We start from the raw sequence: 17377 nt of genomic DNA on the forward strand, positions 1-17377 counted from the left end.
TTTGAGAGTTGGTTTCTTACTTTAACAAACTGATGTGTTAAACCACAGGTTAACCACAACAAGTAATATGGGCAAGGAAATAAGGCTCTTTATACAGGCTTTGCTATACACGGACATTTAAAATAGACCTGAATCGTTATGAATGTGCTTCCATAACTACATATAATTAAAAAAGAATAATCTGCCCGATAGTGTTCTCTGATGTATCATACTTAGGTACTTTTCAGTTAGGGGAAGAGTAGGAAGACCAATGAGAAAATAAACAAAAGAACTCACATGATTTTCAGTCTCTACCCCTAAAATAATTGTGCTGTCTCTCCAACCCATCTTGCCAATATGTGGTGAAGAGAATATGTCACACTTTTTTTCAACTCTCTGACAAAGTAGCTTTTGAAAATAAAAGTTACCGTTTTAGCATTGACCTCTTTATGTTCAGCAGAAGTAGAAAAAGTGAGGAATAACATTGCTGTGCTGCATTTCATACATTGTACAGGCAGTACATTTTCTGTTTTTCAGCAACAGTATGCTGTTATAGATAAAGCAATGTATTTTATTAGTTTCTAGTGCCAAACTGAAACGGAAAAAGAATTGGTTTGGAACAACTTTCTACACGGAATTAACTGCAGATGGAGAAATTAAGAAAACCGCAAAATCAAGTAGTTCTTCAAATCCAAAATGGGATGAGCAGCTGACAGTGTAAGTAGATTTTTTGGTTGTTCAATACTATTTATTAGGCAGACATTGCAGGCAAATATTTACCAAGCTTGGCTGCCTACATAGGTTTCTCAGGCTGTTGATGACTAAATGAAGACATAAGATGACATTTATCTCAAATGAATTTTTTTCTCAATTCTTAGAATGTTTTGGGAATCTTTCTTTGTACAGAGAATGTCCCTTGCATACAGTTGCTATACATGGTATACTCTTGATAGTTGTTAGTACTGTGGACCATTCAAGTTTAAGATTCCTCTCTAGAAGATGTTACTAATTGTAACCATGTCATTCTCAACTTTAAAAGGAAAAAAATCTCAGCTGGATAAATAGTAGTTATGAGGAAGGTCACTTTTTCCCTTAAATTTCCTAATGAAGGGATACACACACAAGAACAGTTTACTGCAAAGTGACCTTGCAACTTATCCTAATATTTGACCTTTTTAATCTTCTTGTGGTTTGATTTGGTTTAACTGTGCTACAGGTGTAGATATACCTGAATGTGACTCTATGAAGAACGGGCAGTCTTGCACTGTGCGATTTGCTAGAATGCGTTATTATACAAGCGAGATTGGACTGCTTCAGGTTTGGGTCTGGAAACAGCATAGCTACTATCAAGTGGCATTGAGCATGGGACAGTATGTTTTACAGCGTCTGATCTGTCTTTGTGCAATAGCCAGCTTTGTTAGTAGTAGGAACCTCACCAGGTTTCTATAACTAACAGTGCTGGCGAGTGGAGAGTGGTACAACATACCTAGCTTTGGGGAGCTGTTTGTTTGGAAACACTTACTTATTAACTACAGACCTGGACTGAAGCAAGTAGGGTATTCCTGTGCCACGTTTCTCAATGTTTCAGGTTTAATAGAGCTTATTAGCACTTTGCATTGTTGCAAAAGAGAATAATATGGTCTTGGACTTGACGATGATTTCCAGGAGTTATTGCTTGCTAGGACAGAGTACAGAGCTATCAGTATGTTCACAGAGACCAGAGTTTCTGTTCAAGAGGCAGGTGGTTTGGTTTGGCAGGATCTGGTGAGCTGATAGAAATGAGGTAATTTGGTATGCGCAGTACAGCCAGACAGACTCATTCCATCATCAGTATTACTTACTTGGGATTGTACTCGTACATATATAAGGTATTCTGCCCCCTGCTTCCTCTGGCTATTGGAATGGTATCATTGCTTCAGTTGCCCAGTGTATTTGAGGATAAGTGAAGTCTCTGGTTTACCAGATTCTCCTCACTTCTATGGGTCTGCATAAGCACCAGCAATATATTCTTTGTGTGTAGGGTGTTTTTTTTTTTTTTTTCTTTGGTCTTTTAGTAAGACTTCCATTAGAAGGCAGCCTATTCAAAATGCAAAAATATATTAGCTCATGGGTTTCAGCAAAAATGATCCCCGTTGTCCAATGCATTCAAGTGACTATAAAGCTAGCCCTGCTGTGGGGTGGGGGTGGGGGTTGTTTTTAGTATTGTTTTCATCAATGCTGGTACAACTTTCTGTGTCCAGTACTGATGGATATGTGGCTGTTGACTTTTTGCAGTACAGTGATTCTAGTCCATTTTTCACAGCCAGGAGCACTCTTGCAGTACTAAACCCTGTACTACATAACTTACTCTCCAGGACCTAGCAGAGCTTCCCATTTTCCTTCTTGAGCAGGGGAGAGATCACTGCCAAACATTATCATAATATTACTGTAATTGGGTCCTTTACCTTTCTGCTTCCCTCTAATTTTTACTTTAGCTTCATCATTTGATTTTTTCCTCTCTGATTTCTGTGAGTATGCGTTATGGTTTTATATATATTTGTGGATTCACAAATAATGTTTTACCAACACTTTCATGGCAAGCTGACATCTGTTAAGTGGGTTCTTCCTGCTTGCAAGTAGCTGATTGGTTGCTTTTTCCTTTTTAAAAAATATTTAGTCTTTTTCTTTCTAGTGACAGACAAATATACTTAATACCTTTTTCTCCGTATTTAATAATGTCACTTTTTAGTTAGAATTCTGGACTAGTGAGGAATAAGGGAAATACGTATTTCATAAATAAAATTAGATATGTTTTGTGTAACTGAGATTTGAGCTTAGTGTAGGTTATTATGATACTCCTCAAATTCCTTTTGCTATCATAGTAATGCAATTTAAGTTTGATCTTTACACAAGTATAAATATAATAGTGTTTGCAGTTCTTAGTTAAAATTTTCCCCTTGCAGTACAAAAATTTATTTCAGTTAATTAGTATCAAGAAATACAATGAATATGAGAAAGTGAATTAAGTTCAAATACTCCTAATAACAAGAACGAATACTTTAAATTCTGTATATATTTTTTTAAAAAATGTATTTTATATGCAGGAATGTGACTCCACAGACTACGCTGGAATTTAGAGTGTGGAGCCATCACACTTTAAAAGCAGATGCTTTATTAGGAAGAGCCACTGTAGACTTGAGACAAGCTTTGGAAATACACAATAGAAAATGTAAGTTATCATGAAGGATATTTTGAGTAAAGTAGAAATATTATTACTAATCTATATATCAAACTGGCAACCAGACTACTAACTATACATGTAATTACAACTGACTTTCAGTTGATGTCTTTACTTGTCTCTTCTAGAGATGTCTGTGCTATCAAGAGCAATTTAAATGTAACAATGGGATATCATAATTTTGAAATAAACATTAGAGTGTGAGGTACTATGAATTAAGTAAAAGCAGAAGTGATTAAATATAATGTTTTGTGGCAAAGTAATAAATAATTTGCTAGATGTGTTTTAGACTTGGTAAAAAAAAAAAAAGTCTAAACTTTCAGAAAAGCCATCTATGTAATTTTTCATGTTTTCCTTCTCTGGAATCACTATAGAAAGGCTGGATATTTTCCCCTCATAATTTAGCTGCCCAGAGAGCAGTAGGAACAACTGATTAATGAAAGAATTGAGAACTTCACTTTAGTACATTAGAGATTGTTGTGTTCTATGTAACTTCTAATTTTAATTGCCTTTAGTAGAATTAAAATGCACTAATTTGCTTTTAATTTTTTTTTTCATTAGTACAAGAAGGTGGTGAATCCACACTTTAAATTCCACTCCAGAGTGGCAGTAGAATTCCAGCTAAACCAATCTTTAACGTTTCTCACAAGTTAGATATACAAACCTGAGAGCCCTGTATAGGGAGGTGGGGGGAAAGGAGAGCTGGAAAAAAGCTTCATTTTTCTGATTCTTACAGAAAATTGAAACAAAATCCAAAATTAAGTGGGATTTCTTCAGCAGTATTTTAAGGATTCTGGCCAAGATTCTGCAGTTAAGCAGAAAAAATTGATTCTTTTTTAAATTTGAAAAACACTGTATTAGAAGAAATTGTTGTAATAATGATAGCAAAAAATAGTTAATATTTTAACTACTTCTAACAAAATAGTTGGTATTTTATTACTGTAGATCCAGAGGACGTAGGATCCAAAAACTCAGCAAATTCTTTCGGGGAATGGTTTACTGAGTTAGCTGTATATTGAGCTGAAAGTAATTTGTGTGCAGTATTCCTGATTTGGGCAAGTCAGCATTTTGATACACACCAAATTATCCAATAAGTGGTAGAATAATCTGATTGATATCCTTCAGTCGTTCAGTTATTGATACCTAATCTAAAACGCAGCACTTGAGAGGCTCATTACTGAAGCAAATATAAAGAGGAAGTCCTCTAAATGCAGAAACTTTAGAATTAGTGCTGTTACTTTCTCCTGCTAAACACCACCAGTGTTGAATTGCTGCACACATTCCTCCAGCTTCCTTGCCAGCTCAGCTGGACTACAGCCAACTGTTGATCTGGTTTGGGGAGAGGACCTGTTAAAATAGCAGTAGCTAAAACAATCACCTTTTGCAGAAATGATGACTTATAAATATGTCAGTTCAACAACTCAGTGGTAGGCTAGTTTCTCCCTTCTCTTCTTTCAGGTACTACCATTTTCCAAAATGCAGATTGTTAAATCAATAGTTCCGTAGACTTGGGAGCTTCGTGCTTGCTCCAGTGATTTAAAGTACTTTGAAATCCATTGTAATATAGCAGTGGGTGTCTGCTAGTAACTGCTGCCCAACTACACTGTCAAACCTGCTCTTTAAAGTAACTGCTTGGGGGGGTATCTGGCAATAGGTTATGGTAGCCTTCCCTGTTTTCATGTTTATTGTTCATTTATAATATACGTTAAGAATGAAAAAAATAAGGAAATGCTGGTTTCATGGATGGAAGTGCACAGTCAGCTTTAACTTTAGATTGGAATGCTATCATGTGGAGGGAAATATGGTGGTATATCTTGAAAAAATTAATCTTTTAATCTGAGACAGCAAATACTAAAAGGCTTTAACCGTTTTAACCTGATTAATGTGAACTCATAGCTGACTGTGTTTGGATTTATGACATGTAGGTTTAACTGCTGTGCTACTAATAGTTGATTTAGAGAGAATTACGCAGCATCCACAGCATGTTTTACCTCTGGATTATGTATGTGTCTACAAATGTGCACATCGGTTATCAGTCACACCGAATTCTTTTACTGCACCGTGTATACATTTTTTGTATATCTCAATTATTTCAAAGTTTCTTTTGGTGAAAATAGTTTCTCATTTAAATTTCAGTTACTTGAGGTATCCTCTCTGTTACTGTTTAATCCTTGGAGTTGGATTTTATGAAAATGCTAGTAAGGATTTACTAAAAATAATTTTAAAAATTGAGGAAGGACTCTATGCAGTCTTTGCATTTACTTCTTCCTCAAAGTGATGTTCTTTTCAGTGGTCTCTTAGAAATAGTTTCGGAAGGTGATATGAGAAAAGAACATAAGCTCTGGTTGTAGAATGAGGTTCCCTGTAACTTGTACTATTTAGATGTGTAGTTCAGAAGTTGTTTGACTTTAAGATTTCTCATATTATGTAAGTAGTGCATAATTTCAAAAGGGCTTAGTGGAAACAGCAAGCCTTGGAAATCATTAACAACAAAGTACTGAAACCATATGGATCCTATAGCAAACCTATGGAATATACTATGCAAATGGCCCATTTATTTTTACGCTAAACTGTGATTTTACCGAAAGCAGATGTAAATTGACACAGCTCCTTAGTGATTTCTATGTTGATTTGAATCATCTGAATAGCTCTCATGTTGAGTTTTGTACAAAGAAATAGTTGTCACATTTTTTAGTTGAAAGTCTCTTTTAATGTTGTTTAGAATATAATCTTTCCTTTATCCCTTCTCTCCTTCTCTCCCCCCACCCACCCTAACTCCATTTTTAGTGGAAAAGGTGAAAGAACAGTTGAAACTCTCTTTGGAAAACAAGAGTGGCATGGTGCAAACAGGTGAACTGACAGTTGTGCTAGATGGTTTGGTTGTTGAACAAGAATCTCTTACAAATCTCAGTTCCTCAGCAACCAGTAAGTTAAAATAATTAAATCAGATGGTAATATTTTGGGGAAGATTTCAAACAGATATAATAGAATATTTCTGTTGAATTTGTTTCTTACTGTTCAGTAGAAGTTCAGCAAAATGGCGAGGCTGTGCATGAAAGCAGAGATGCTTCAGCAAGAAGTACATCCAGGTTGGAATTTACTTTTGTGTTTTACACTATATGAAGTATATTAGCAAATTTATCAGTTGAAATGTTTGTTTATGTTTTTGTTTTTTATTTTTTTTTAAATTATTTTGAAGGGAATAGATTTTAGCTGTCAAGCTTACCACAGGTTTTAGAAATGTTTCTTGTATGATAATTACATAATTTAGCTTGAGAAGAATTAACTTTACAATTCTGTTCTTACTCTGCTGGTAGAATCTGCTCTTCCCTACTTTGCCATTGCCTCTTGCTGTTTAAGAACCATTTCTATTTATGTCTACCAACTTGTTGCAATGTGCCATCTGAACGGAAGGAAGAAGGAAAAAAAGGCTAAATTACTTCCCTTTCACCCAGTTTCTTTTTAAGGTCATGATCAGGAAGTTGTTTAAGAGACTTGTATTGAGTTTAGGAAACAGTATTCAGAACACTGAGGCAAAGGGGTTGCCTGCTTCAACCTGAAGTAGCAAGAATAAGCCTTGGCTTCTCTATCTTTACACCAGCTCAGGGACTGCCTGGAGAGAAGTAGGAGTAGATTGTTTGCCCCCCTCACCACTAGTGAGTCAAATAGGTTAACATTCAGATCAATTTAATGTTACTGGCCTGCTCGGTTACCTTGCAGTGAACCCCTTGCTGTTAAAGTTCTTTACACATGATGGAGTGAAAAAACATACAGTTGCTATGCATTTGAGTGACAGGGACACGTTTGTCCTTGTATGCTTGACTTGATTCTTTTTTTGAATATGTGGAGGTTTGTCTCTGTTCCCCTACAGGCACCCAATATGAGGGAGTGAGGATAAAGAGTTGCTGCTTATTTTTCTTTAGAAAGGGTTGGGACTGTGAAAAGTGATTTGAAACACAACTTCATACCATTCTGAAAGAGTAGTAACAATTGTTTGTTTTCATTCAACTATTGTTGCTGGAGGTGTGGCTTTTATAGAATCATAGGGTTGGAAGGGACCTCTGGAGATCATCTAGTCCAACCCCCCTGCCAGAGCAGGGACACTTTAGAGCAGGTTGCATAGGAACGCATCCAGGCGGGTTTTGAATGTCTCCAGAGATGGAGACTCCACCACCTCCCTGGGCAGCCTGTTCCAGTGCTCTACCACCCTCAAGGTAAAGAAGTTCCTCCTCATGTTTAGGTGGAACTTCCTATACTCAAGTTTGTGCCCGTTGTCCCCCCGTTTTACTGGGGTCCTGCTCTTGATGTTGATATATTGATTACAGAAGTTTTTCATAGAACTATCCAGCAGTTTTGATTTACAGTTTTAAAATTAAGAGATGAAAAAAAGTTTTAAGCTAGCTTCTGTGCATGTCTTTAAGAAGCAAATTGTGTTTGTAGTCTAGAATTGAAAAGGGATAATACTTTAATTCTTGGTTTATACTGCTTTGGAGTTGGGTAAGGTGGCGTGGAAATGCTGCTTCTTACTTTCTTACTCTGCAAAGTGAGACTTCTAACAATTCTCACATTTTTTTATCATCTGTTTAACTTCTCTTCAATTTTTAGCCTCTACTCCTTGATAAGATGGGGAGTTGGCATTGAATGTAATTTCTAGTGGGTGGCTTTAAGCATTTTGGGATAGATGTAAGTAAAAACAATGTAATTGAATAACACTTTCCATTCACAAGCCCTTGCACTACATTTATTTCCATGTGGCTTTGTAAACACAGAGCTGCCTGTGTATATCTGTCCTCAGAATGTTCCATCCTGCTTATGCACAGAGAAGCTCAACTTATTTTCCTCTTACTTGAGGGAGAGTTTTGTTACGTTCTTATGTTATGACTAGAATAATTTTTGGAGGTATGACAAACAAAACCAATTGTTTCACTTGCTTAATGAGAGAAAATGTTTCCTGCTCAAAGCTGCACTTTGGAATGGTCCCTAAGGCAGTTTTGGAAGATGTGACAGGCGCATTAGTCTGCCCAATTCAATTCTAATATGTCATTACAAGTAAAAGATGAAATGGAAATGGAGAATCTTATCTAAGTATCTGAAATCCTCAAAACCAAAATTTGCCTTTTGTTCCTTAATTGTTTTGGTCTTGCACTTGACTTATCTAGGCTGCAAACATTGTGTTATAAACTGTTGTGAATTTACTTCAATTTCTTTCTTTATTTCTTTAAAGTGATTTAGTGTAGGATTTGGTTTAGTTGCATAACTGTTTAACATGTTGTTTGTAGTAACCTTAAAATGATCTTTTATTTTTACCAAGATCTGCTTGTGACATTTCTAATGGGATAGACAATCAAGTACCTTCCAACTCTGTAGTACAGAATACATTCTGTATAGAAGCTGTTAATGGAGACAGCGCACCATCTCCTACTCACGTTGCAGCTAGACCCAAAAATACACCAGTACCAAAACCACTTGCAGCTCAGCCTGTCAACAGCACTGGTAAGAATGGGAGGGTTATAAGGTTCCATAAGGCTTTTTTGTCTGGTTAAAATATATCTGAAGTTGAGCCACTTTTTCTATAAATTTTTTGTTAGATTTCAAAAATGCTTAAAGGATGTTTCTGGGCTTGAATTTATGATCTTGCTTGTCCAGTTCTGTGATTTTTTTCTGGAGTAGATCTATTCTTAAATGTACTAACTTTCGTACTTTTCCGTTAGGTCTCTTCTCTGATGAAGAACGATGTAAAGCATCCAAAACTTCAATTTCTCTGTCCCATATTACTGGTTGACTGGAGGAAAAATCAGATTTCTTTCACAAATAATTTGAGTAACTATAGTTAAGTTTTTTTTTGCCATTAGATAAATGTGATTTTTAATGCTGTCAGGGAGCTGCTGTGCTCTGAGTTGAGATGTGTTGCAGACTCTCCTTGCCTCCAATTTTTTCAAAAGGTATGCTGTTTCAAAACAGTATTGGCAAATACTAAATTTCATTTTCCTCTTAGACACAAAAACTTTGATCAGGACTACAAGTAACGTTTAGTACAGTAAAACAAGTGAAAAGAAAGTAGTTTTTTATTTGTGTTCCTCTGGCAAAACTTTAATAATGACTATGCTTTCTAAGCACTTTTTGCCTTTTCTCAGCAGTTTGAGAGAGATTACAGTGATAGCAGAGCAAGAAGATAACCTTAAATAGAAATAGGCAAGCTGTTAAACAGCAGAACAGAGACTGTCAAACTTTCTGTAATAGAGTGGGAAACGTGGGTATGGTGGGAAGATAGCAGAAACAATTAGGAACTTTAAAAGGTCATGATTAAATTAGGCCTTCTCTGAAGCTTTTCTCTGTTTGGCGAACTTGAATTTGATTCTCCTCTCTTTTCAGTTGAAGGCCAGAGGGCATATATATTATTTGGGCATTGCTCCCTTTTTCTTCAATAGCAGAGGGATCCATTTGAAATCTGTATTAGGATAGGGTAATTGCAAAAATAATTGATTTGTTCAAATAGTAATATTGATTAAATCATCACTGAGCTTGCAGTGAGGCACTGATATAACAGTTTTCAACTACTGTACCATTTGGTGGAGACATTTTTAAGGCAAGGCATAAAACAGGTCCCCAGCATTTGTTGATGACAGACTTTTTTCCCCCCACTGTTGTGCATAGCAGGATTGTAATTTCATGTGAGGTTGCCAGAATTGCTGGTTTAGATCTAATTGTGAAGTAATTGGCTGATGTAATGTTTTATAGATCTGTTTTGGAGATCAGCTTACTAAAAGAGCTGATGATTTGTCAGTTATTTTGCTTCTAACTTCATTATGTAATCCCATTCACTCTTTCATGGGGATGAATTGAATTTTTTTTAATGAAAGCTGAAATTTCCATTGGCTTTTTTCCTAATATTTAAGTGAAATTCTTGCAAGTTAAAGCAGAATTGTGAAGAAACTTGATCAGATTGTCTCTAGTTATGATTATTTTTTTAAATGTCATGCTTTACATTTGCTTGGAATAATACAAAGTCTTGACATGTCTTAATGTAGTTAACCTGTTTTGCAAGAGCTGGAAGTAGTGATGTGTTACCCTGGAATAGTTGAGTTCAAAAAGCAAAGCCTTTACAGATCTTATAAATCTGCTGCTGCCTGATCACTCGTGCTTATCATTATACATATCAAGAAAATATTTATGACCCAGTGATAATTTCTCAAAGAATCTGACTTGCTAATTTAAATACGTTGCTGATGACAGGTTTATTGTTTGTAATTCTTTGATCTGCTTTTCTGACCACCTGGGAAGGCAAGAGATTGCTGACTTTATATACATATTGCAAGTAATAGGTAGAATCTAGCTGATTTTTTAGTTTGTGAAAGTGTTGTACAGAATTAAAGTAAATGAACTCTTTAAAATGATGGAACAGCATTTTATAGGCACTACGCTAGGGTTAAACTTTGCAAATCTGTATCAATAAGGTTATAAGCATAGAGCAATTGTATTGACCTCCGTCCTTAGAATGGTAAGGTGATAGTATGCTGTTAGATAGAAAATTACTTGAAGTCTATGTCGCGTATTTTATGTAGTCTTGTGGAAAAATAGTTCCAACTCTATAATAGGTACAAACTGGTGAGTTAAAATAGAATTGCCACTGTCTGGTGTTGGTTTAGCGGTGCAGAAATTGAAAGCTGTGAATGATGTTGCGCTGCTTTTAGTAGGGCCTTGACTTTTAATGAGGGTCCTACTGGCTGCCGTACCTGATTTTGCTTGCCTAAGACAATATCTTGTTGTGCTCAGCTACTGTTCTGTTAAGCTCTGCAGTTGATTGATATTGATGTATTGTTGGCCAAGTGGGCTTGGGAGTAATAATGCCTTCTTAACCCCCCCTTCCTGCTAAATCCATGCCTACTTTAAACCTTTTATGAGATTATGCTTGCTTGAGTTGGATGACATTTGTATTGTTCTTTAAAAGACAGAAATCGATTTACTTTGTGATGCTAAAATATTTTTTGTCAGTCATTGAATGACATAAGTTAAAACATTAGCCAAATACTAATTTTTGTATTTTAATCCCACTTTTGGAGGGGGATCTCTTTTTCCAAGTCACACATGAGTGGTTTTTGCTTAATTGTAGGATTCTGTACTTCAAATCTGAAAAAGGAAAAAAAAATAATCTGTAAGAACCGTCTCTTTGTTTTCCAAATTTCATAGTTATTTATCTCAATATTTTTCCTTCATGTTGTACTAATTAAGATTCTCTTTTGAAGTTGATACAAGTTCAAAGTTTCAAAGCAAATAAAGGAGTACTGTTTTGTGGGAAGCAGATGGTACCTTTTGCTAATCTAAAGAGTAAGGTGTAACGTTGAATTGACCAAAATATGTGAAAACTAAGAAATTACCTCAGCAGGGAAGTATAGAGATTGGCTTGCAGACTGTAAATTTTAATTACAGCTTTAACCGAGGCAGGTGCATTGTGACTTTTTGTCATCTTAGACAAAAATGCTGCTTATGGCATATAGGTGCGACTTAAACATATTCTTTCCATGTTGTTTAGTCCAAAAGTTGGTCATTCGAAAAGTAAATCTCATCAGATTCTGATACACAAATGTTCTTTCTTCCCATTTCTCAGTTAATGGCGAGTCATCTGCCTCTGCACCAGAAGCTGGTAATTCTTCTGTCTCTGAGGCTCCGATAGGTTCAGTCGAAGCTCCCGTGTCTTCAGATTGCACTAACACTACAGCAGAACCTCAGTCAACAACAGAAGCAACTAGTTGTTCTGAAAGCCACACTTCTGCGTTACCTACTGTGTCTGCTGGACTAGAACCTACAGCTGCAACAGACTGTGCTCAACCTAATGCTAGAAACAGTACAGCAGCAGATGCAGCAAAACCAAGGGAATCCTCCTCCACCTCAAGTGCAGCTGCAGAACCTGTAAGACAGCAGCCTGGTAATGCCAGTACAGAACCTTTGCCACCAGGGTATGTGGGCTTGATTTTAATACTATAATTATGTTACGTCTGAACATGCATATAAAGAAACAGAAATTTAATTCTATACTGGGATTGCCAAATGCAGGTCAGCTGGCTGAGATGGAGTTATGTGATCTAAAATGGGGTTAGTACTGCTGCTGTAACTGGCTAGTAGCTCTTGTCCCAGAAAGTAACAGCTGATAACTGATTTGCTGAGACAGTATTGTAATCTAAACAGACAAACTCTTGGGCATTATGGACATGAAGACTTTTCATTTGATATATTCAAACTTATTTGGGTGATAATCTGTTACTCCTTTGGTTCTTAAACTATGCGAATGTAGTAGGTACCAAAATACAGAGGAGTGAAAATTAATACAATAGTCTAGAAATACTTGTAGGTGTTTGCTGTGTAACAATGAGATCGATAATATTATAGATAAAAATACAGATTTGAACTCAGTATGCACTCAGAATAGCTAGAAACTTTTAATTCTACTAGACTGTTAGAAAATACTTCTGCAGTCCTAAACCTTAAATGCAAAATTAATGAAATGAAAATGAAAAATATAGTGCATGCTCCAATTATGTATTGATCTTAAATTTTTTCGTAGATGCTTCCTTGTTTGGGTGAAAAGATCTCTTCAGTAACTAATGGGAAATACTGGCATTTCCATAATATTCTAAATATTAAGTATTTTAGCATTTTCTGAACCCAGAAATTGTTTCTTAACCCAGAGTGTATATACCTTGTGTCATTGTAGCTGATCTTTCAGAGAGCCTGTCTTGTACCTGCTCTCTGTGAAGGAGGTTCAGTAAGTTATTAGTGACACTTCACTTGAGTTTCCACAGTTGAATAAACATGAAAACAATAACCTAAAACATAGAAATATTGTATATATATTGTTGAGGAAAAGTTACAAAGTTTTTTATTTTCAGATGCTTTGACAATGGAAGCTCTTTATAGGTGGGAGATCCTGTGGTCAACTCTCCTCCACTCACACTTTTTTTTTTTTTTTTTTTTTTTTAAATTACATGCTTTCCTATTGAGGATGGGGTCATGAGTTCCACGCCTAGTGCACACTATTTTTTTTTTTTTGTTTGTTTCCCTGCAACCCTCATCACCCAAATGTAATTGAGTCTCCATTATGTTTAGCCCTAGTAACTCTGTAGCATGCTGCTGCTCCTTTCTTATCTTCTTGTAACCTTAGCATTTAATCTCTTGAACTGCAGAGAACATTTTGTAGTTTTATAAGATACTTTGTAGTAGTGAGGGAATGCACATCAAATTCTATGAGTAGCAGGCAAGTGTTCTGCCTAAGTTTTTATGAGCTAATTAATTATGTATACGAGAAAAACAATCATATATCTAATGCAAGCAATGGGTTCAGCTTTTTGTCTAACATTTATCCTGGTTTCCTCTCCCATTTTTAAGTAACGTTTATTGCATTATGGCAGTTCTCAGCAGCATGAAACTTCAGTTATTTTTAATGTTTGGTCCTCTCTCCATCTTCAGTGTGGGTTTGCTTTGCAACTAAAACTGAAAAAATAATACCCATGGATATCAGATAGAGAATTTACATGATAGAAAATAGAAACACAGGAAAACCATCTTATAGGACACACTTCAGGTTCAGTCTGAAAGATCCTGTTTTTGGTTAGATATAGGGAACAGTGGTTCAAAATGTAAACAACAACTTTTTTTGAGAGGCGATGTAAAGAATGCATCTCTAAGCAGTTTTTGAATGAGGTTATTTTGGCATCCAAGCCTTGAGCAGATAATTAATTGACTTTGTTTTCAGATATCTTAAATAGAATTTGAAAATGCTTGTGAATATTGATGTATGCTCATTTTATGTACCAAGTCCATTAAAGAAGTCTTTATGGTGATATCAGTTCAAGGAGAAAGTCACTGATTTGTATTCTAATGTCAGTTTTCTTTGGTGTTTCAGAATAAGTTTTGGATCATAGTATTTTCATTCAGTACCAAGGTACTTTTTTGGCTTAGTGAGAAATAAGTCCTAAGGAAGCATTTTCACCTTGACTTACATGAAAGTCTTATTGTCTTGAAGGTGGGAGCAAAGAAAGGATCCTCATGGTAGAACTTATTATGTTGATCACAACACACGAACTACAACATGGGAAAGACCACAGCCCTTACCTCCTGGGTAACGTAGACTTTTTTTTTATTATTTAAATATCATAAAAGTACTACTTATTTGTTTGTTAGGTGTAGGAAAAATACCGGCTTTTATAAGCAGCTCATCGAAACTGCATTATACATCATCTATTAAGAAATTCTAGCTTTCAGTTAATTTAGAATTATATTAATTGCAGCTATTGTTGTAGGAATGTTGGCACAGTATATGTCACTTGTTCTCATTGTTTGTTCAAATACAGCTACTAAATTATTTTGTTCATCCTTTAAAACTTAAGCATTAAATAATGCACATTTGGCCACCTTTATTTAGGTGGCACCACTAGGTGTAGCATGCTGGTTCCAAACCTCAGATTTCCTGGCAGAGTGTTTTCTGTGAAATCTGCCAACATTGCTTATCATCACAGGAATTTGCAAAGTTAAAAATGAGGTGACAGAGAGCTGAGCATGCTATTGCTTGAAGTCTGTGTTTGCTCGGTATGGTTGTCCTTCTGCCAATAAAGTTGGGGAGTACTTGTGTACTTTAGAAACTAAAATCATGCCTGTGACTCCAGTACTTCATTCAAGTACCGTCTAGGAAATTAGCATAAAGAGAAAATTATTTATGTAATATTACTGAAAAATTTAGCTGTTAACATTTGTGTTTCTTGAAAGCTGGGAAAGAAGAGTTGATGATCGTGGGAGAGTTTACTATGTGGACCACAACACCAGAACAACAACATGGCAGCGACCAACAATGGAATCAGTCAGGAACTTTGAGCAATGGCAATCTCAACGGAATCAGCTGCAGGGAGCTATGCAACAATTTAACCAACGATACCTCTATTCGGTAACTTTTACATAAAATTTAGAAATGAGTAGAGAGGTACTTTTTGTTTTTTAACTTTTTCTGAAGTGATTGTAAAACTATTCAATCATATGTGTTATGAGACGTTTGGCATCAGTAATTCAGATTCTGTTTCTGTTAAAAAATGTTAACAAAAATTGTCCTTAAAGGCAAAAAGTAACTTGAGCCTTGTGTGCTGCATGATACTTAAGAATTTTAATTACAGTAGTAAGAGGTAAAACTGAAGCGGTCCCTTAACTGAAAAGGAATGCAAATGCCGAGTTATGGGCATTTTGAACATTAAACAGCCTTCAAAACTGTTTTAGTGACGAGGAGTCATTCATTTGTACAGGTGACAATTCTTGCTTTGAGCTCATTTTGAAGCTTATGCACCTGGTTCAGCTCTGGAATTTCCTACTTGGTTTTCCATTTCTCTCAGATAGTTGCTGACTAACTTCTGCCGGAACAAAATATAATTTTTCCATCTATGACTGGATGTTGCTTTTTCTGGGTAGTTGCTTTTTCATAGTTAAGAATGATGGTTCCTGCATGTTACTGTCATTCTAAACAGTCCACTTAAAGAATTGTGCTTGGTCTCTTAAAACAAGATCCAATCCCAGAGACTTTTTAAGTGATACGTAGCAAAGCTGGAGTGTTTTAAAGAAGAAAACATTGAAGTACAAGTCTTTAACAGCTTCACTGGACGAGGACTCTATGCATCTGCAGACCTAACTTTGCTTTGAATTTGATGGACTTTATTCGGGTACTTCTCTGAAGTAAAGGATACTGCAGTATTCTTACATTTAACAGTTATCAGCCTCTCATTATATAATTAGACATTATATCTCATCAGTAGCAATAGCAGAAATATGCATCACCACTGATTTTCTTAACTCCTGGAGCTGTGCATCAAAGTCAATTTATCTTATGCAATTAGAGAAAGATAGAACTACAAACTGCAGCTAACTTTTCTTCCTCTGACTCTGGCTTATGCAGTTTATAAGTGAGATTGTAATTTATTTTTTGGGAAAAATGAATTAATACATTTAATGAGTAAGAGAATGTTTCATTTACCTTGAATGGTCAAAGCTAAACTACGTGAAGGAAGAAAAATAGATAGACATAGTTATTTTAGTTACTTTTATTTTTACCTGGGTTAATACATTGTGCTCCTTTTGGTATCGAATCTGGCTCATCCTATGCCACTGCCTAGTGTTTCAGTGTGTTCTGTTAAATATGCATTAGCTGGCAGCCACACACAAACCCTTGGACCTATTAAGATGATTGGAAATCTCCGAATCATGCCACCATTCAGTTCTTTGGCAGACAGCATTTTCTGTTGTGCGCTATTCTTTTTATACTCACCACAGCGAAGTCTTTAGTTACGGGGTCATTGTGACTGTATAGTTTCCAGAAGCAGAAAAGGCTAACTGCCTTTGCTGCTGAGATAATGATAATTCTCTGTTCACATCTCATAGCTGGTGGCTGAAACAAAGAGGCAGCTTGATTTGGATTGTAAATATTGCATTTTCTTTTGATCCTTGCTCTGTTTCACAGGAAAAATATTGTAGCTCTTTTTTTGCCTGAATTTGCTATTGTAAACTCTTGAGGGGATTTGAGACTTTCGGATTGCAAGTGCTGTATAAAGCAGTATTAGCAGCAAAGCGATCCTTAAGATACTCTTTGGAAAATGTAGATTTGTTACCATATATCAAAATTCCATTCTGCACAAAAAAAAAAATAATCTTAGTGTCCAAAAAATTTTAGGGAGTGGATGCTTTTAGTTAGAAATCGGAGTATGGATTCTGCAGTCTGGGGGATTTCTGCCTTTTACCCTTTTACACTTTACTTTTCCTATGCTTTGTATTCTTGGGAGCTGGTAGTGACTTCTGCAAGGTTACAGTATATTATGAGCTCAGTATGCTTTTACATAATGATTTAATCTGTTTTGTTTTTTTTTTTTACTTTTTTTTATTCCTTTTAACCTTACTGTATGTTGGTATAATTTTAACCACCTGCATATTTTAATGAATGCAGCTGCATTTGCAGAGAATGACAAACTCTGATAATAGCCAAACGTCCAGGGAAGACATCGTGTATTGAGGAAGCAAAAAACCCTATGTTGGCAGTAATCACTGTGGTTGGAAATGTTTCTTATGGTAGAGCATGTTCTTAAGCAAGAACATTGTGCTTATCTGCTTATACGTGCTTCCGCAAAACTTCTACGAACTGTACAACTTTAAGACCACTGA

General features: G+C 35.8%; 1 protein-coding gene across 3 annotated transcripts in view; it reads left to right on the plus strand.

Annotated features, from left to right (window-relative positions):
- Positions 1–17377, plus strand: part of WWP1 (WW domain containing E3 ubiquitin protein ligase 1) — a 60686-nt gene that overhangs the window by 28692 nt on the left and 14617 nt on the right. For 2 of the 3 annotated variants that reach the window (XM_082499074.1, XM_082499073.1), the window contains 8 exons: positions 558–696; positions 3063–3187; positions 5984–6121; positions 6219–6285; positions 8508–8689; positions 11802–12150; positions 14214–14309; positions 14954–15128. In XM_082499074.1, the coding sequence (XP_082355200.1) occupies positions 558–696; positions 3063–3187; positions 5984–6121; positions 6219–6285; positions 8508–8689; positions 11802–12150; positions 14214–14309; positions 14954–15128 (1271 nt within the window). The remainder of the gene's footprint in view (positions 1–557; positions 697–3062; positions 3188–5983; positions 6122–6218; positions 6286–8507; positions 8690–11801; positions 12151–14213; positions 14310–14953; positions 15129–17377) is intronic. The other variant, XM_082499075.1, reaches the window with a different exon arrangement.

Source organism: Vanellus vanellus (genome assembly GCF_965231255.1).
Source record: "Vanellus vanellus genome assembly, chromosome: 2".
Lineage (NCBI taxonomy): Eukaryota > Metazoa > Chordata > Aves > Charadriiformes > Charadriidae > Vanellus > Vanellus vanellus.